The following is a 21,145-nucleotide window of genomic DNA, read 5'->3' as shown; positions in this document are numbered from 1 at the left end:
CAATGTTTGATATATACTATGAGGAGATAAAGCTGCTTAGGCGTTTTCATTATTATTATTATTGTATGTTTGTAAGTTTTTAAATTGTTAAATTTGCAATGCAAACCTTAAAGGAAAACTGTATATTCAGAATGAATACTTAACCAACAGATGGTTTATTAACCCACAAATACCTGAATAAGGTAATACCCGAGTACAACAGCAGTGAGGCAATGTGAGTATGTAATGGTATAGCAAGAATAAGCAGTTCACAGAGGATCATGCACAGTTACCCATACGAGATAGTATTGATGTGAAGGAATAGTCTCACCAGCCCAGAGAAACCTCAGTGAAACGGATCCCCTCTAGTGGAAGTCTTTGAGGGAAGAAAATAGCCTTAGTTCCTTTCTATATTGTGGTCCCTAGGTTTAGGAGGCTGTCTCATAGGGAGTTCCAGACTGGAGGCTAGAAGCTGGCCTGTCTGACTCACAAGTTCTGTGTGTGCTATGACAGAACTGACTACCACTACTTTTGCCTCATTTATGGGGTCCCTGCTTCTCCCACTTCTCAAAGGTGGTTGGTCATCTTAGGGCTCAGTGCTTGGTACTTATGCTCCAGCCTTCCAGTACATCCACCCTTGATGAGGTTGAGACCAAAGTGAATGACACATATGCTCCCTCTCCTTAAAGGGATAATGTCATGGGGGAAATTTTTTTTTTTCAAAATGAATCAGTTAATAGTGCTGCTCCAGCAGAATTCTGCACTGAAATCCATTTCTCAAAAGAGCAAACAGATTTTTTTTATATTCAATTTTGAAATCAGACATGGGGCTAGACTAGAGTTGCCACCCGGCCGGTATTTTACCGGCCTAGCCGGTAAAACACCTGCCAAGGCCGGGGCCGGTATTGCAAATTTACCGGCAATGCAATTGCCGGTAATTTGAAATACCCTTTAAAAAAAGCCCCTGGCCTGCCCCCAATTCGAAAATAACTTACCTTTTTTCCAGCGCTGTGCGATGTTGCTCCACCCCTTTTAGTGTCACGCTGCGTAGCTCCGCCCCTTTTAAGTGACACATCACATAGCTCCACCCCCTTTTGGTGCCCACCCCCCCACTGGCCGGTAAAATTTTTTAATAAAGGTGGCAACCCTAGGCTAGACATATTGTCAATTTCCCAGCTGCTCCAAGTCATGACTTGTGCTCTGATAAATTTCAGTCACTCTTTACTGCTGTACTGCAAGTTAGAGTGATATCACCCCCTCCCTTTTTCCACCCACCAGTCAAACAAAAGAACAATGGGAAGGTAACCAGATAGCAGCTCCTTAACACAAGATAACAGCTGCCTGGTAGATCTAAGAACAACACTCAATAGTAAAAACCCATGTCCCACTGAGACACATTCAGTTACATTGAGAAGGAAAAACAGCAGCCTGCCAGAAAGCATTTCTCTCCTAAAGTGCAGGCACAAGTCACATGACTGGGGGCAGCTGGGAAATTGACAAAATATCTAGCCCATGTCAGATTTCAAAATTGAATATAAACAAATCTGTTTGCTCTTTTGAGAAATGGATTTCAGTGCAGAATTCTGCTGGAGTAGCACTATTAACTGATGCGTTTTGAAAAAAACATGTTTTCCGATGACAGGATCCCTTTAAGAGTGTTATTTCATATGGCCATGTAACTGTGAGGTGGCCATTCCTTGTATGCATTTGTTTTTTAATATGTACAGGTATAGGATCCCTTATCCGGAAACCCGATATCCAGAATGCTCCGAATTACGCAATGACTGTCTCCCATAGACTCCATTTTATCCAAATAATCCAAATTTTTAAAAATGATTTCCTTTTTCTCTGTAATAATAAAACAGTACCTTGTACTTGATCCCAATTAAGATATAATTAATCCTTATTGAAAGCAGAACCAGCCTATTGGGTTTATTTAATGTTTAAATATATTTCTAGTAGACTTAAGGCATGAAGACCCATTACGGAAAGATCCGTTATCCGGGAAACCCCAGGTCCCGAGCATTCTGGATAACGGGTCCCATACCTGTATTTGTTTCTAATATGTAAGTGTGTGTTAGGGGTTAATAGTCGAACTGTCTTCAGTAAGTTGTATATTTTACACAAGGAAATGGAGAGGCACTTGCATTATTGATATGTTGAATGCATGCAGTGGATGTGCACAGATTGATAGTACACATGTGTATAAATTGAACAGATTTAATTGCATACAGTGCAGTGCATGTATCTGTACAATGTACGTGTGTATACACACACACTCTCACACATATAGAGTGAGCTGTTTGTATACAGTGTATGTGTGTACACAGCTTGCTAGGTGCATTAGCTCTATGCGTTTGTGCGTGGGTGTATATGTAGGAGGATACACTGGCAGCGTGTGATTGGTTGCCCCTGGCTATGGGCGGCCCTAAGGAAGCTCACATACACACTGATCCACACACACACACTAACAAGCTGGACTAGTGCAGGGTCAGGAGGGAAGAGGGGGGTGCGTGGGTGTGAAGCGGAAGGCAGTGTAAGATACAGACAGACTATCAGTGCTGCTTCCTAGGCTGTGCCAGGCCTGAGCTGCAAACACTCACACACCCAGCCTCTGCCACCGGCACATCACTCTAGAGTAGCCTCAAGTCATCTGGAAGGGATGTGACACTGAAGTGGCCTTTCCTCACTGTGATGGTGAGTTCTTTTCCTGCCCACATGTGCAAGCTCCTTGTTTAGTACTGTGTGTATGTGTGTTTATCTACAGTGCTGTCCCCCTTGTACACTATCCGATCCAATACAAAGCTAGCTGGTGCAGGGAACTGGCTCTACCTCTTCTATATATGTATATGTGTCAGCTATACAGTGTCTACATTTTTAGTAGTGTGGCATGTGCATGTGTGTATGGTTTAGTGTATTTAAGTACAAGAGCTGAGGACCTGGGTGGCAATACCAAATATAAGCAAACTTTCATGACTTTATATGAGATTTGGACTCACCGGTAAAACGATAAGGCAAAAACTAGAAGCCTTGTTTGTATCCATATTTGTGAGTGTGTATCTACCGGAGCTGTGTGTGTGTGTGTGAGAGAGAGAGAGAGAGAGAGAGAGAGAGAGAGAGAGGGTCCTCTCCTCATTTGGCTGAATGACTTTCCTGTTGCTCTATAAATAGCACTTGATGTTGTTGGTAAAGTTTTGCAGGGACGGTACAGCCCTCTCCCCCTGTAAGTGTTCAGGAAGTGTGGGTGATTCCCCCCTCTGCCCTGTGTAGCTTGCCCCATTGCTTACTCTTCCTTGTTTAACTTCATAGTTGCATCTTCTTTGCAACCCTCTTCTTTCTCTCCTCTAACTGTAACTCTTTTTTTCACTCTCCCTCTCTACTTCTCCCCTCCCTCCCTTGCATGCTTTAGTTGCACGGCTGGCTGTGTTCCTGTGTTTGCTGTTTGGTTTTCTCTGCGGGTGCACACACAGGAAAAGAATGAATTATTCAGCAGCATTGGACTCTCTCACTGCTCCCTAAAGTCTGGAACTGATGCTTTTCATATCTAAGCCAGATCAGTTCCCAGAACATAAATCCTGGTCTTCCCAGTTCCCCTTCCTTTATGATTCTAATGCAATGTTTCTCTGTATGATACATGTTTGGCATATAGTCTTCTGTAGGTATCCGTGCAGCCTGCTGAACACTGTGCAGTGTAATAAGTGTAATAATGTCTGATGCATGGATCTGACAGCATAAAAGTCTTTGGAACTAAAACAGACTAAGGTGAGGGCTGCTATGCTGTGTGCAGGGATCTGTACTTCTGTAAGAGCATGTACTGCAGCCCTGATTGTTATTCAACTGAAGATCTGGAAAGATTCAAAGCCTTGCAAATCAGAAAATATAGCAACCGTAGTTACTGGAACAACAGCGAGTGGATGAACAAAAGCAGTGCAACTGAGGAACTGTAGGATCAGTTTCACCAAGCAGGTGACCTTTAGAATAAAGCCTTGCATATTAAGACTCTCCCTGAATTGACACAATGTGGGTTCCCTTCCTGGAAGCATTGTCAAGTCAGGCCAGTACATAAAGAATGTGCTCCTTCCTGTTCTGTGATATACTTTGCATGACTTGATTGGAATCTTCCCAACATATAATACACAGTTTTAATAATTGCTTCTTTGCAGGTAATACAAATCTGTAGTATTAAAATTATGATATTGTATAAATAGCCCCGAAGCCTGGAGGGTGGCATCCAGACCATAGGCCTATATGGTCTGGATGCCACCCTCCAGGCTTCGGGGCTATTTATACAATATCATCATTTTAATATGGTTAATTTGTAGTTGTTTATCTTGGGTACTATTATGTTAAACTACAGAAATAATTGCTTTGACATTTTCTCATCAAGTTGTATTCTACTTCAGCAAGATTCAGATTAGACTGATTCCTCATGCCTGACTGAACTGAATACAAATCCTCAAAATCACGTGACTTTTCATCACACAAACAAGGAAGTAATAAAACGTAACCATGCGCTGCACATGTGGTTCTTTCACCCTTCCCGAACCTAGTTTGCATTAAGGAAGTACGAAATTCACTTTTTGGGATTCAGCCGAATCCCTGAATCTGCCATGAAAGATTCGTCCAAACACTGAACCGGATCCTAATTTGCCTAACATGTAATTTCCCTTCCCGCCCAGAATTTACATATGCAAATTCAGATTCGGTTTGGCCAGCCACAAGGTTTCAGCTGAATCCGAATCCTGCTAAAAAAGGCTGAATCCTGGATTTGGTGCATCCCTAGTTTGCACATGCCGTATTCGGAATTCTGCTAAATTTTTCATGAAATATTCGCCAGAATCCCAAAATAGTGGATTTGGTGCGTCCTTAATTTTTATTACTTGGCGACTACCGTAGACCAGCTATCGTGTACTTCTCATTTTAATTGCAGCTTCTTTTTAAATAAACCGTGGACCTGCTTAAACCAAGGAATAAGGCTGTTTGAGAATTGTTTTTGGTATTGTCTGCTCAGTGAGTCATGCATTTTACAATTTCTTTGAAATTTATTCACACAGGGGAAGGCCACACAGTTTGTCTTGGGCTGTATTTATTTTCACATCTTGCCGACCGACATGGCAGGACCCGCCTCTCGTGTAGAGTTATTCCATTAGTATCTTGAAATATATGGAAACTATACAACATACTTGTTTATTTGAGTGATTAAATCTTAGTGCTGAATTGGATCATTGGGAACATCATTGTAGTGCAATGTTGTAGGCAGGGTAGGACTGGGGAGAAAATTGTATGTATGGTACCAGGAAGAACTGGATAGCAGTGTTACTTGCATGAAAGGTGTGTCAGAATATATTTCTATAAAAAAAAATATATATATATATATATATATATATTATATATATATATATATATATATATATATATATATATATATACTGTATACCACTAGTTATTTGTGTAGTAGGCAATGCCCTATATACGCAGACATGCAGTATTCTACTGTTTAGCAAGGGCACCCTTACATTTGGTACTGCATAAATATAGTGTCAGAATGAGGAGTGCCAGTCTCTTTCCTCCTTGTCTCCCCCCTCCTTCCTCCCACACCCCTTCCTCCTACGCCTGCTCCATCAAGATGTTTGGGTGGCTTACTAATTAAGCACAATCAAGCTAACCCATAAATAAGCAGTAGATGCAGCCAGATCTTGTGTATACTTTGGGGGATCAGTGGAAGAAGGGGAGGGGTGTTACAGGACTGACTGGGTCAGCTGGTGCTTTTCCATTTCTAAATAGGCTTCAGATATGTATTTATACATATACTAATTTGCTTTCTTTTTACTTTTGGTAAATTCCCTGAATAAGAATGTCAACCTGTTTGCCAGTGCGCTGTGTCTGCGTGTGTATCTGTGCGTGTGTGTTGAAGACATGCAGCATTGTTTATTGTGATCCCTGAGACTGCAATAATCCAAGCATTAATTAAGGTTTCACTGTCAGTGAAACGATTCATTCAGTGATTACAGCGCAAGACAGTTTTCCGTTCTGTAACACAGCTCTGTATTTAAAAATGGAGTAACAGTCACGGCTTTATTACATATTTACTCGTGGGATTTACCACGTTCATCTGATACAGATGTGCCATTTCCCACCAGACTTGGGATCCCATGTGTCTGATTTTGTAGCTAGGGCTTTACTTTCACTTGGGCACTTGCAACCTGTGTCAAAATCTTGCACTACTCAAGAGTTTTAAGCTTTATACTAATAGCGTGTTGCTGATGTATAGCCAGCAAGCACCTTATATCACAACAATTGGTCTGCATCTTCCTTTCTTTTTTTTTTCTTTTTTTTTCAATTGTGTTTGTATGATTTGCCACCTTCTGCTATATCGAAATATGCTAATATACAAAAACATCCAGGAAATGCATACTTAAGCAAGTGGAGATTAAAAAAGAAAACCCTTAGAGGGCCACATCCCAACCCCAGGCATTTAATTGGGTAGACCTATAATATCCTTATTTATATTATGTATGTACCAATATGTGTTAAGTGAATGCTAGAATCCACCTGAAAAATAATATAGAATTTGAAAGAATGCTGATACTTTTTTTCTTTTATAATTTTTGCCTTTAAGTATGTTTCCTAACCTCCTCGTTGTTTTCCCATTTAGGGAATCTGGAGAATCCCTGTGGATGAAATAGATCGCCCTGGCAGTTTTGCTTCACATATGAACCGCTCTATTGTGCTGCTTCTGGACGTTCTGGCTCAATTGAAAGACTCTAATACACTGTTCAAACTCTCGTGCATGCTTCAAAGGACCCCCGACCAGGGGAAGTGAGTGTCCCCCTTCCTCCAGTAGGGCATTGCTGAAAATGTCTACACCTATTTTAAAGTGGAAGAAAGTGCTATTTTTTTCTGAAAACAGATTTGACTTTTTAGTCTTATTTGTATTTTAAAGTGGAAGAAAGTGCTATTTTTTTCTGAAAACAGATTTGGCTTTTTAGTCTTATTTCTTCCATCTTTCCTTGTCTTTTAGTTATACTGGTGAATCTTGACCAAATGCTCCAGTGTTGCCTTTAACTTTGCTGTATATAAAATCAATTGTTTTGCTTCTGTCATATAGTATACATAGGAGAAGGTTTATTATTTAGATAAGTAAGCTAAACAAAGAAAGAAGAACTCAATGGTATTATTAAAATGTTTTAAAGGAAAACTACAACCCCGAATAATGTAGGTCTCTATAAGAATATGATGCATAAAACAGCTCATATGTAAAACCCTGCTTCATGTTTTTCATAATAATATACTTTTTTAGTAGTATGTGCCATTGGATAATCCTATATAGAAAATTCCAATTTTAAAAAATAAGGGCTGCCCCCTGGGCTTGTACGATTCACGGTGCACACAAACATACCAAACAAACCATTAATGTTAGGTCACATGGGGTCACATGGAGGAGAGATCAGGTGATCTCTGAGGCAGCACACAGACCATCACCAAATGGGGGTTCAAGGCAAGAGATGTAAAAGGGCAATATTTACTTATATATACCAGTATGGTAAAATTATTTAATATGTCACGTAATTTGATATAATCTGTTGCTTAAGTATTCATTTTGGGGGTATGGTTTTCCTTTAAGGGTAATGCCAAGGAATTTTCTGATACCACTTCCCTGTATGGATTATGGAGATTGCTGGACCGATGACAAAAGTGAACATCTGTCAAAGGAATAACTGTAGATCCACATTTTCAGTCAAGCCTTGTGCTTGCATACAAAATTGAATGTGAATGGTCATAGGGGCCAGGGCCACTATCATGGGGGTATATCCAGGGCCTGGTCAAATCTTGAATAGAGGGAGGCCTAGGGCCAGTAGCACAAATTTGCGTAATTATAGTAACTCAAGAAAAATAGCAAACTAATTATTAGGCTAACCTTTCCCCTCAATGTGTTCACAGGAAATATTTGCGGGATGTGGATCGCCAGGTCTTGGCGCAGAGAGCTTCAATACTTACCGTGAAAGTGTTAGAGGATACTCTGAGTGAAATAACTGGGGTAAGAGCAGAGGTTTTGACTGTTATACTTCATTTGCTAAGAGATCTGTCATGCACAGCAGTTCATCATTTACAACAAAATATAAAAAAAAAAAATTATTCTAGACTGTGAAAGATTGGACAGTACCTTAGAGAACTTGTATACTGCCAATACAAGAGGGAAAGTTATACCATTTTTCATAATTATCTTTTTGAGATATTAACAGTGTGCAACTGCTTGTTGCAGGTGTTCAGCTGAATCATTTGCACTTCCTTCATTCAGTTAACCCTCCAGTTGCTAAGTTGAGCATAAAGCCTGGTATTAGCTGTAATATTTCTTATATTTTTTTAAACCACTAAGAATAGAAAATGAATGTATGTAATGTAGTAATGAATCTAGATTAACCAATCACAGGTATATTACTAAATTTTACTTGCCTCGCGATAGGATCTGTACAGTTCGGACCCCAGCTTGTTCCCGCCAGTTTCCATGACAACAGACGTGTCAGGCCGGCCTGCATCAGAGGACCGGAAAGATGTGCCACCGAGGAAGAGCTCAATGCTGTCTGAAGGTGTGGCCTCTGGGCCAGAGAATGGAGGCAAAGAGAAAATACAGGACTCTGCTCCTCACACCATGGAGACCGGGGGATCCAGGAGTTTTAAGGAGTCCGTTATTAGTCAGACTCCTGAGCCTATGGACCAAGATTTGCATTTTAGTGATCCCCAGAGAAGAGGAGAAAATCAACAGAAAGAATTGCCCAGGGCCCTAAAAGACAAGGGCCCTGAGGGCACAGAATTGTCATTGGAAGAACTGAGCATTAGCTCTAAACAGCAGCAGCTGCCTGCTGGGAGCCGGGTCTCATTACCTTCTCACAGTGACGATCCTCCACCGAGAGCTAGCCGCAAACGTAAGCTCCTGGATGATACTGAGAGTAGCAAAAACCTGCTGCTGGAGGCCTACCGCGTGTGGCAGCAGGGTCAAAAAGTCACAACGTATGATATGGGAAAGATTGAAAAAATCATGTGTAAAACCTACATGTTGATCAAACAGGTAAGCAGTATTGAGGGAGTGTAATAAAAATATCGAGAGTGAGAAAAAGGATTCCTCAAAGTATTTAGCAACCCCATCAACTAGTCAAAAACAGCAGCGGTTACCCCTCCAGCATGGTGGAAGGAGAGCAAACTTAGTCTGTCATGTTGTGATGGGTTCAGTGTAATGATTTTGTAGGCTGGTGTATACATGAAAGCCATACTCACGAAAACATTGTAGAACCCCAGCCCAGCAGGAATGAAAAGGCAAGTTTCATCTGGTCATATTATCTCTAAGGGTAGGGGGCTGTTTATGGGCATTTTGGGCTACAGGCAAGCTGTACTGCATTTCAAGTAATATTTAATCATCACTCTTTTTATAGGAACACGTCAGTATCACTTTCATTTTAAGGGCTGCCTTGAGTCCAACAATGCTGCATTGTATCTTGCACCAGACTTTTCATCCAGAGCACAGAAAGCATTAGCCATTGCCCCATCAGTAATGATTGGCAAATGCTGTGTTTCTGTGAGAGTGCTTCTTGTGAGTTACTATGCAGCAGGCAATTTTGTCACAAAAATGTACTGCTGTCTTGAGTATTTTTACGTGTTGTCTGTGTATGTGTGTAAAGTAATTAGATGGCTTCATAACTGAAGGTAGTTGTATTGCCATGTTTGCCTGTCACATAGGGGCTCTCTAAGATCATTCTATTACATCTACTACAGTGCATGGCAAATTATCTGTATGTGCCTAGTAATGTTGCTACCTTATGTCCAATTTCTTATCTACCAGGTGGATGAAGGAGCTGTGTTAGAGCAAGCTATCAAATTTTGCCAGTTACAAATGGGGACTACAGCCCAGAAACAGGTGAGTAACAGAATATATTGAGGTAATGAGAGCACATTTTTGAGACAACTGATTTGCTATGGATTAAGTATAACAAACATATTTCATGTATGATTGCTTTCTTTAGCACTAAAAGAACAATTGTTGGTTTGTTAACAATCCCTATGTGTTTTCTCCCTCCCTGCGGGCAACATGAGAGAAGCTGGTTGGCCCCAAAGCAGATTCACCCTCTAATATATTTGCCACTGGTTTAAAAAAAGGGCCAGTGTTGGCACAGTCAACAGTAAAACATTACAAAACAAATACATTAAGTATAGCAACGAACAATGATCTTTCAATGCCCCCATGTGTTCCAGTCTGGAATTGTAGCTACTAAGCTTTTACCAGTGCTTAATTGTTTTATTAATATGTTTTTTGCTGGGTTAAGGTTAACCTCTATTTGCGAGATATCCGTTCTTTCGGTAATGTATAGTATACTTTTTCCCTTTTTCTTATGATGCGGATTTGTTAGTAGAGCTGGGATGTCCATCTCTGACCTTTTGGTTTTGCTTGTCAAGTGGTGCGCTGTGATAAAATGGACATTATGTACTGATATGAATCTTAGAGTTTGACATTATACGATTGATTTTTTAACTATAGTAAACAGAAGGTGCCAGCTGGGATTTTCCTGGTAGGCCAGTGCAATAATTAGACTGACAATCACTTTTTAACATGGACTGCAAAAGAAGCAATACATGGTTATAAAACAATTCATAAAGCATTTTTTTAGTTAATAAAAAATTGCTACAGAGGTACATTGCCATCTTCTTGAGTGTTATATTATACCTAAGTGCAAGGGCCTACAGAGCTGTATGTTTTACACAGTGGCAGAGTATTTTAGTTGATTCCTCTATATGTAGGCTATGGAAGTCATTTGGGTATGTGTCTGTTTAGAGAAACATAGTATTAGTATAGATAAAAGAATCTGGACAACCCTTTCTAAAATCTAATTTCCTCAGTTAAGACACTCACAATTTCCAAACTGTCAAGGCTAGCGGGGGCGGGCCAAGCTCTTTTCCCAACTTCCCCGTCTTTTTGCTTCTATTTATAGAAGATTGCCGCCATTCCCCTCAGTGACATCAGGGGTGGGAAAGTTGCAGGAATATCCAGAAATGTGGAACCACGGGCTGGGTCGGGTTCGGGTCTGCAGGAGTTGGGTTAGGGTCGGATGCAGAATTTCTCGACCTACACATCACTAGTAACCGACATTTGACTATGGAGCAGTGGAAACTCTTTCTCCTGAATAATGACTCACTTTTTGGCATCTGGCAGTGTGATGGGCAAGCCTGTGGTTGGCAGATGCCAGGAGAACACTACTTCCCTGATTATGTAATACTGACTGTAAAGCTTAATGAAGTGAAATAATGGTCTGGGGCTTTTATTTATGGCTTGAGCTTGCAATTCTACAGTATACAAAGGCATTGTTGACAGTTCTGTTCTTCCTACTTTGTAATAACATGTTGGGGAAGGTTATTTTCTGTTGTAGAATAATGACAGTTATGCTTCCCATGCATAAAGCAAGGTATATATAAAACGGATTACCTGAAATGGGAGTAAATGAACCTGGTTGACCTTAGCCCTGGCTGACCGTAGTGGAATGAATTGAAACACTCTCTGTTATAGCAGCAAAGAACAGACCAAAATTCATATTCTAACCTTGATTTCAAAATGAGATTCTGATGTTGCTGTGCTCAGGAAGGAGATGGAAAAGAGCATCTGAGATTTCTAAACTCTTTCCTGAGCAGAGCAACATCAGAACACTTCTCTGTTTTCCTTCTCATGGTCTGTAGCTTTGCATGCACAGTTACAGGAACTGACCAGCAGGTGGCTCTGCTGTTACAAAATTCAAGTATATTAGCACTTAATAAAACTTAAACAACTCTAAAACAGAAACAGATTAATTATGTGTATTGCACAAGTGCTTAGTAAAACACCCTGAGCAATTTTACATTACATTTTTAAAGGTCTACGGTACTTATCCTTTAAAGCTTGTATAAAAGGGTAATAAATAGATATTTTTGTTAAAAATATATTTATATATATATATACACACATATATATATAATTTTTTTGTTTTTATTCTTCATTATACATAATAATGAAAAGTAATGCTTGCTAGCCCTCATTGTGCTCATTGTAAAACGTTCTACAGTCATTCCTTTGTTTACCAGTTTACAAAGATGCCTCTGCCAAAGCATGCCATATGGCAACTCCCTCTCATACATCATGCCAATTTTCTGTGTACACAATAATTAATATTTTTGTTATTTTTTTTCAGGTGGGGCTCAATTATCAACACTGGCAAATTTGCCTATGGGCAGTTACTCGTACTCACTGAGCTTTTTAATGCCAGCTGCAGTGAATGCAGCAATTTGATTGGTTGCCATGGGTTAATGCCTATGGGCAAATTTGCCCAGTGTTGATAAATGACCCCTACCGAGTACCCCCAGTTTCTGGGAAAATGATTTGCATATGACTTATTTGTGTATCTGTCCCACTGATACAGTTCAATCCAATTGCATCAATTATACAGTGTTGTCCGTATGAGTGAGACCTTAATCACTATTCACACTGTGTGTTTCACATTTCCTGGCTGTTCCTATTTTAGTAAACCTGCTGTTTCCTCCAGACCTGCCCCGAGTGACACTTCCGTGCTTGTCAGGCTTCTAGCTACAGTATCGCACATGGCAAGTCTGACTTGTGTCCTCTCTTCTCACTCGCTTCTGCAGGCACATATGATTAAATGACTCACGGCTCTTTCCTTGTACCAGGGTGGCACATTTTATGAAATCATTGCTTGCTAATGAGGCCGCACAGCAGCGCACATTCTTCTTCTTGAACCTCACATTCTAATGGTATTAACTTATATGACACACATCACATGCTTCTTTATATGTGCTGCAAAGAGGCTCTTGAAGCGATACCAACACGTTCCTATAAGAATCATAGGAACATGCCCATATCAAGGAGGTGAATATTTTCCTCTAAAAGCCGCCCCCCTCCCCACGAAACTTTGTTGGCCCGACCCTCCAACACAGCTAATGGATCTTACATGTTGCTTCAGTGACGCTGGGCTGGGGGTGGCGTGATCCTTCCATAGGCTAATTACAAATGAGAACAGCCTATGGAAGGATAGCTCTGCCCCCAGCATCACTGAAACAATGTAGAAGATCCGTTAGCAGTGTCAGAGGGTTGGCCTCACAAAGGTTTGCTTGGCTGTGGGGCGGCTTTGATGGGGGCTTTTAGAGGAAAGTATTCGGTGTGCAGTACCTCCTTGATATGGACAAGTTCCAATGATTTTTATAGGAACGTGTTGGTATTGATTTTTTTTTTAAAAGGCACCAGCCAATAAAAATGCTAAATTTGTAAGAGATGTGAGATTGTCCCTGTTACAGTTTGGGATATATTGGCAGCTTTGTCACCCAGTATGGCCCTATTCACTCTTTTCATCTTACAAAGAAAATAAACAGTGCCATTTATCACCTAAATTGCTAAAATCATTGTGATAGGCCAAACCTAACTATCACAATGCTGACACACTCAAATGGGGTAATTTTGGGAGCTCTGTTTCATCCACTCACATGACGACTACAGACGCATCAGCAGTACTGGGTCATTTATAGCTGGCTTTGAGGTTTCCATGTGGGAAAGACGTGCCAATCTAGTGGCATTACACAGGATATTATCCTGTGCAAGCCCATATGGAATGCAACAATAAAAAGAGTGAAGCCTGATTGTTTCTATTTGCAGTCAGGTAAATATAGATTTAGCAGCTACATGTCTGCAAGTGTGATACTGTGTTCTGGGGCAGTGGCACACTTTTTTTTGGTTTCTTTCTGCATCTTCCTTCTCAATAGATATTTGCCACTATTCTAGATAAATGTTGGTCCCTTAAATATAATGCCATTTACACAAGGCCAACTGACTGGCATATTCTTTGATTTCTGGGTGTGCATTTTTTTTAAGGAATTGTTCAGGGTAACAATAAAAATGGGGCAAATAGGTAGTATATGCAAAATAAAAAATGTTTCTAATAGTTAGTTAGCCAAAAACTTAATGTATAAAGGCTGGAGTGACTGGATGTCTAACATAATAGCCAGAACACTACTTCCTGCTTTGCAGCTCTCTTGGTTTCCACTTGGTTACCAGGCAGAAACCAATCAGTGACTTGAGGGTGGGGCACACGGTTCATATCTGTTGCTTTTGAATCTGAGCTGCATGCTGAGGATCAATTGCAAACTCACTAAACAGTTATGTCCCATGTGGCCCCCCTTCAAGTTGCTGACTAACTCAGAGTTAGAGAGCTGCAAAGCAGAAAATTGTAGAGCAGGCACTCGAGTTAATGCAATCTTCCACCAGGCAGTAGATATAAGTAAAATTGTTTATTATGTCACATATAAAGCTTTACACTTAGTCATAGGCTCATAGGCAAATTGCCTGCTCTACAATTTTCTGGCTTGTTCACCTTTTAGACAGAATCTGACATGCATCACTCCTAATGTTCATGAGCTTCAGTGCAATTAAGTATTCACAGAATTCATAACATAAAAATAGGTAAATACATGATTAAAGAACATCATAATATACCACAAAGAAACTATGAAACTGATATACTGGTTTTCCCAAACGGTGCACTGCAAGCATGCTGCAACCCTCCAAGCTGGCATTGCTAGTGTGAACTACTGGGGCTCATTTATCAACACTGGGCAAATTTGCCCATGGGCAGTTACCCATAGCAACTGATCAGTGAATAGCTTTTTAAAGCAAGCTACAAGTAGAATAATGAATGCAACAATCTGATTGGTTGCCATGAGCTACTACTCTCCATGGGCAAATTTGGCCTCTGTTGAAAAATGACCCCAGTGTGTTGCAGCTGTATGCACAATTACAGTATGTGTGAGTCAGTGTGTTTGGGTTAGTCACAGCCATGATAAGATCTTGCTTAATATGGGATTGTTGCCTTGCATTATGTGCCGAATCAGGCCGATCAAAACTTTTAGCCCTTGTGCCAACAATCAGATTATCGGGAGAGGACTGCATCACTGCACAAATGCTAATCCCGTCCATGGGATTTTTAATTGAGCCCAATAGATATCTGGCTGATTTTTGACCAGGTATCTGACAGATGTGGGGGGGGGGGTCTGTGTGTAGGTGTCTTTGTGTTTGAGTTATGGATTAGAAATATGCAGTTGGTCCACCAAATCAAAGCCATGCAGATCTGTGATGTTTCAAAGTAACTGTGATGCTGCCGGACCATTTTCTATACTGTGTGTGCGTGTATCTAACTGTATAAATATTTTATATACATATATCTGACTAAATAAATCATATGAAAATGTTGCTGGAAGCATCCCATAAGAGCTAAATGTTCTAGCACAAATCAGCCCTACATAGCTAGAAACATTCAATGCAGCTGAGACGATGCATGAGGCATTCTGTGCTTCTTCTCTGCATGGAGACAGTTTCCCTGGTTGCCATGGTGCCCTCCCTGGTATTCAGATGCTTTTTTTCCTGCACAAGATGAAAAATATCTTTCTCACTTTATCAGCCAAGAATGAATTATAGTGGGAAGAGACAACCCCCCCCCCGCCCCTGTATGGAACCCAAACAGCTGATACTGGGCCAGTAAAAAGGGTTGCTCCTTGGGACTCGTATGTGAAAGTAGGAGCCACAGGAGGGAGCTCTTTCTGTGCTAAAGTGCCTGGGTATATTCAGGAATAATATATGGATTTGCAGTGTGTATGGAAATATATGGTGTAGGAAAGCAGCTGTAAAATATAAGGGTATTAGAAGTCATGAGGAGTTCACTTGTGTGCCAATATTTCACAGTCAGGGGTATATTAAATTTAATAAACAAAAGTGTCATCAGTAACAGATGACATCACTGTGTGTGTGTGCGTGTGTGCGTGTGTGCGTGTGTGTGTATTGGATAAAGTACCCCCTCTTGTAAAATATAAGAATATTATAAGTTACCGAGGAGTTTCATGTCCACATAAAAACACAAGGCCGAGTGTTTTTATACAGGTCATGGAACCCCGAGGTAACTTCTAATATCCTCATATTTTGCAACTGGGGGTAATTTATTTATTATAATACACAAGTTACAATGAGTCATGTGACAGAAATGACATCAGCACTCACCGTTTATAACTGATGACATTAGAACTCACCATTTATAAGGATATAATTTACAAGATATTCATGGCTTTTGTGTATAATATAGTGAATAAAGTACCTCCTTTTGTAAAATATAAGGATATTATAAGTTACCGAGGAGTTTCATGACAATATACAGGTCATGGAACCCCCAGGTAACTTTTAATATCCTCATATTTTACAACTGGGGGTACTTTATTTATTATAATACACAAATTTCAATGAGTCATGTGACAGAAATGACATCAGAACTCACCGTTTATAACTGATGGATATAATTTACAGGATATTCATGGCTTTTGTGTATTATAACTGTATATAACATGGCAGCACAATAAAGGAATGTTCTCACGGTTTTTTTTTCAAAGATATCGGTGATGCAGAAACCATTATTTTATTTTGAAATAATACTCCTGTTTTTTTTCATACAGCCGCTCTGTGATACACCTAGCACTCCAAAGAGCACCAAGGACACACGTGACATCTCCTTCCCTCTTCCGGCTGTGTCAGTGCAGCTTACTCCCCTCAACTTGTCCTCTGTCAGTCCCGAGAACCTCCTGCGTTTGACTGAACACCAAGCAAAAATAAAGACATCACCAGCCACTACCTCCTCCCAGCCTGAGGCTGCACGTGGGCAAAGCTCAAAAATCTGCACCTCCATGGCACAAGCAACCCGAGGTAAGTATAAGGGTTGAGGAAGGGACACACCTTGCTACATCACTGCAGCAGCATTTCAATCTTCATATGATTTAGAACCGTTATCTTGAATTAAGTTTGTTGAGTTTAATATCCTGCATTTTCCCACCAAGAAGGTGAACAATTAGAAGACACATCAGTGTTTCCACATCAGGATTCTCGAATCTGCCAACCAGTGAAAGCTACAGCTGTTAGCACTACATCAGACCCTTCTCCATGGCACTCGGAACCTGTAACCAGCACAGCAGCCTTTGCAAGTTCTAGTCGCACAGACTCAGGTATCATAAACCTTACAATATACAAAAGCTACACTTAAAATTTTATGTTCTACATTTTGCAAGGTTCCCTGATCTGTCCACAAGGCATGGAGTGATTTTCTAATACTAATTGCAGCCTGGGATTTTCCTTATCCCCTATGAATGTGTAGCACTGGCACATTATCGGTTATGCTGGCCAAAGACGTTCACACTAACGATGGACGATCATTCATTCCAATTGACCGACTTGCTACTAACCAGTAGTAGTAGTAGTAGTAGTAGTAGTAGTAGTAGTAGTAGTTGTAGTAAAAATAGCAAATCACACAATGTTCTGGCCATGAATTGACAGACCGTAATCATAGCAAAGTTATATCAGACAAATCGTAGCAATAGTCTCCTATTGATATTGTCATATAGGCAATAAGTGCAGATATTATCATTAGCCGACAGAAATCTTCTTACCTGTCCAATCAACTAAACAACTGATGATAGGAAAAATGTTGGGACGATCCACACACGGTCCGAAAATCATGCAAATTTTCTTTTCATACGACTATATCTTTGTGTTTATGGTCATAGTTACCTAACACTAGAACGGAATTTGCATTGATTCTATTTATAGCTTTTGGCTTGGGAAAATTATGAAGAAATATGTTTTCCCAGGCAAAAAGTTGTTGGGTCTCTGCAAAATGTCAATTCTCAGTTAAAATTCTTGTGCAAAAATATAACTTTTGGCCACTGTATGGCACTCTTGTTTTTTGGTGAAGAAAATTAGGCTATTCTATTACAGGTATATCTGCTCCTGGATGTGATCAGCACTAAACATAAAACGGCAGTTTATGTGTCAGTAAATAGGTTGCAAGACATGCTGCAGATAAACTCAAGAGAAAGCACCCAAAGTAATCCCTATGTAAAATGGCTACAATGCCTACTGCTCACAGATTTATGTCTAGTGCATATTTGTTGTTTGCTAACAATACAGTAAACTTAATTTACTATAGTGCCCCGTGGTGCAAATTTCAATTTGTAAATGCAAATTGACATTTTTTTTTACCCAGCGTGCAGATTAGTTTTTCTTTTGCATGTTGTGATAGAAGCAGCTTCTGCAGGATTTGTGTTAGAATGGAGTTAGTCGCGCATCCTTAATATAGTGAATAAAGTAGCCCCTATTGTAAATTATAAGGATATTAAAAGCCACGAGGAGTTCCAAGGCCATATTTTATACAGGTCATGGAACTCCAAGATTGTTTCTAATATCCTCATATTTTCCAACAAGGGGTACTTTCTTTATTATAATACTCAAGTTTTAGTGAGTCATGACAAAAATGACCTCACTACTCACCATTTATAACTGATGACATCACTAGTCACCATTTATAAGGATATAATTTACAAGATATTCATGGATTTTGTGTATTATAATGGCATTGGCATACAATGTATTTGTTGCAAGACAGTTATACTTATTGACCCTTGAACTACCCCCTCATCCAGGCTGATGGTAATTTCAGGGCTCCCTTGTGTCAGTACATGCACTTTCACAGGATTCGTCAGAACAGGCTCATTGACACTGCTGCTAAAAAGCACTTATGGACAGTGTACACCCCAGGTCATTTCTGCTAGGTGTATCACTGGCCACTTTTTTTGTGGCCTCCCTACTCTTTCCCATCTGCCCCCTTACTCATAATAAAATAAGCACAAAGTCCTACCAGCTTCTGTAAAAGCTGAACATTTATTTTTCTGGGATGAACACTGCTTTGTGAACAGAATAGATACACACTTACTTTCGCGAACATTCTAGCTCTTTGCAACAGTAGCTGTGATCATAAATGAGGCTTCTCCTTAGGGTGAAGGGCAATGACATATGGTGCAACATACTGTGAATCATTGCCCTAAAGGTCTGTAAATCAGGATGTGACATCTTAGCTGGGATTTTAGGTGATCTGAGAACTAAATTCAAATATTTATGTCATAACTTGTCTGCTCACATGGATAGTATGAAGAAACGTTGGCCTCTCTGCTTGCAAATCCTTGTATAATAAGAATATTCTTTATTATTTTGTTGTTAGTCACACTTCTGCCATGACGTGAAATGAGAAACTTGCCTTGTGGCAGAGGATTTAGGAAGTAACCTGGCCTGCTCAATCTTTGGTTTGGTGTCAGTGGAAAGAAAAGGTGTATCTGCTTGTGAAATTGGTGTCGTCAAATACCATTTTGCTACCTTTTCTTTTTACTGATAGAATGTAAATTACATTTTATATATATGTATAATTTGCATTGAGTCACATGTCACAATTTCCTTGTCATCAGCATGCAGTTCCAAGCCTACAACAGATGCAGGTGTCCAGTCTGGTAAAGGGGACAGTGTTCGTAATAAAGCCCGCATTCCACCCCACATGCCAAAGCTCTTCATTCCTTCCTCCAGCATTACCAAATTCCCTCCAGAGATCACAGTGACACCCCCAACCCCAACCCTTCTATCACCGAAGGGGAGCATTTCTGAGGAGACCAAACAGAAGCTCAAGGTGAGATGAGTGAATGATAGAAGAAATTGGATAGGGAGTGGGATTTCAAATAAATGAGTGGAAGGATCAGTGAAGCCAGTATCTGTGGTGAACTGCTTGTTTTCTGTATAGAAAAAAATTGATCCACTGCTTGTTTTACCATTTCCCCTTTCTGTTCTTGCAGTCAGTCATTCTGTCTTCTCAATCTGCTGCCAATGTGAAGAAAGAGACTCTGTGCCAGCCAGCCCTCGAAATCCTGGACACTTCAAGCCAGGAGTCATCGCTTGAGAGTGACACAGATGAGGATGATGATTATATGGATATTTAAAGACTGCACGGTGCTTTCAATTTATCACCTTGCAACAGAAAAGGCTGCACTCTATGCTTGCATGTTACAGCTCCCGGCATGTGGATTGTTTTGCAGCTACCCCAGTACAGCCACTGTGTCTTATGTGGGGTTTCTCTTATGTCTGTGCCCATACACCAAAATAGGGTCAGAAGCACTCAGAATATCTTCTGTCTCATTTCATCAAGGGCATTTCACATTTGTTAGTCACAAAAACAAAACGCAGAGACTCCTCAGACACGGAAGAAGGAATCTGACATAAAAGTGTGCTTTGTTTCTATTGGAACCATGTTTTTTTTTTTTTTTACATCCCAGAATGAGATCATTCCTGAATGACCAGACATTAGTGGATTCTTTGCTGTGCTGAGGATATACCTGGCTCCTGAGACTCACGTGATTAAATACAACAGACATTTAACTTGTCCAGATCCCAAAAGGCTTTATAGACTACTTAAAGCTAAGGTTTTTTTTTTTTTTTACAGAATGTGAAGTTTGTAAAATAAAAAAAAAAGTTTAAATTGGTAGGGAAAGTGAAACCACGATATCACAAGGGATTCTACACCGGTTTTCTAATAAAATGGTCATAACAATTCTTTCTGTTTTTCTGAAAGAACCGCAGCATTTATGGTGGTCAGGCTCTGAGTAGTACAGATCTGTTACTGTTAGCAGTGGCATGTGTCTGAAGGCAGGCCTGGAATGCTTGAATTTCTATCTTTCCATATAGAGGACATTTTTTTTTTTTTTCTGATGGCTACACAAGTTTGCCACAAGGCTTGGTTGTGATACTATTTAAAGACTGCTGGGCCTTACCCTAAGCAATCTTCTATACTCTGTTTTATTTTTGGGTCATACCAGAACAAGCAGACATAACCGTTCACAGGGTCATAAATAGCACAGTTTCATGAATGGAAAGATTATTTGTATTAGCATTTAAATCACACGCGTTTGCAGACCGGTATTTACATCTAGTATTACATTTGCTAAATTCCTCAAAAAACATAGAGACCCTTATAGTTAAGCCACGGCAATAAAAATACATCACCAAACATTGGAATCCCAGTTAGGTCTATGAACAAATAGCTTTGCTAGCTGCATAAGAATTCTTTAGGTACAGCAGTTACTGACCGAATCATGTAGTTGCTTGTCATTTTAAAGGTCCGTATACACCACTAAAAGGAATTGTTCAGTGTAAAAATAAAAACTGGGTAAATAGGCTGTGCAAAATACTTTTTTTTTAAATAGTTAGTTAGCCATTAATGTTATGTATAAAGGCTGGAGT

At 40.0% G+C, this 21,145-nt stretch overlaps 1 protein-coding gene across 5 annotated transcripts in view; it reads left to right on the top strand.

Annotated features, from left to right (window-relative positions):
* cabin1.L (calcineurin binding protein 1 L homeolog) overlaps nucleotides 1-20,456 on the top strand; it is a 93,519-nt gene extending 73,063 nt beyond the window's left edge. For 4 of the 5 annotated variants that reach the window (XM_018261890.2, XM_018261873.2, XM_018261885.2 and 1 more), the window contains exons 30-37: nucleotides 6,635-6,798; nucleotides 7,921-8,017; nucleotides 8,444-9,046; nucleotides 9,815-9,889; nucleotides 16,495-16,741; nucleotides 16,873-17,037; nucleotides 19,327-19,541; nucleotides 19,705-20,456. In XM_018261890.2, coding sequence (XP_018117379.1) covers nucleotides 6,635-6,798; nucleotides 7,921-8,017; nucleotides 8,444-9,046; nucleotides 9,815-9,889; nucleotides 16,495-16,741; nucleotides 16,873-17,037; nucleotides 19,327-19,541; nucleotides 19,705-19,848 — 1,710 coding nt within the window. In that variant the 3' untranslated portion in view covers nucleotides 19,849-20,456. The remainder of the gene's footprint in view (nucleotides 1-6,634; nucleotides 6,799-7,920; nucleotides 8,018-8,443; nucleotides 9,047-9,814; nucleotides 9,890-16,494; nucleotides 16,742-16,872; nucleotides 17,038-19,326; nucleotides 19,542-19,704) is intronic. The other variant, XM_018261881.2, reaches the window with a different exon arrangement.
* Nucleotides 20,457-21,145: the final 689 nt, after the last annotated feature.

The sequence above is a fragment of the Xenopus laevis genome, chromosome 1L (assembly GCF_017654675.1).
Source record: "Xenopus laevis strain J_2021 chromosome 1L, Xenopus_laevis_v10.1, whole genome shotgun sequence".
NCBI classification, from domain to species: Eukaryota; Metazoa; Chordata; class Amphibia; order Anura; family Pipidae; genus Xenopus; species Xenopus laevis.
Note: the sequence above shows the minus strand (reverse complement) of the source record. Positions and strands in the feature narration are given on the sequence as shown.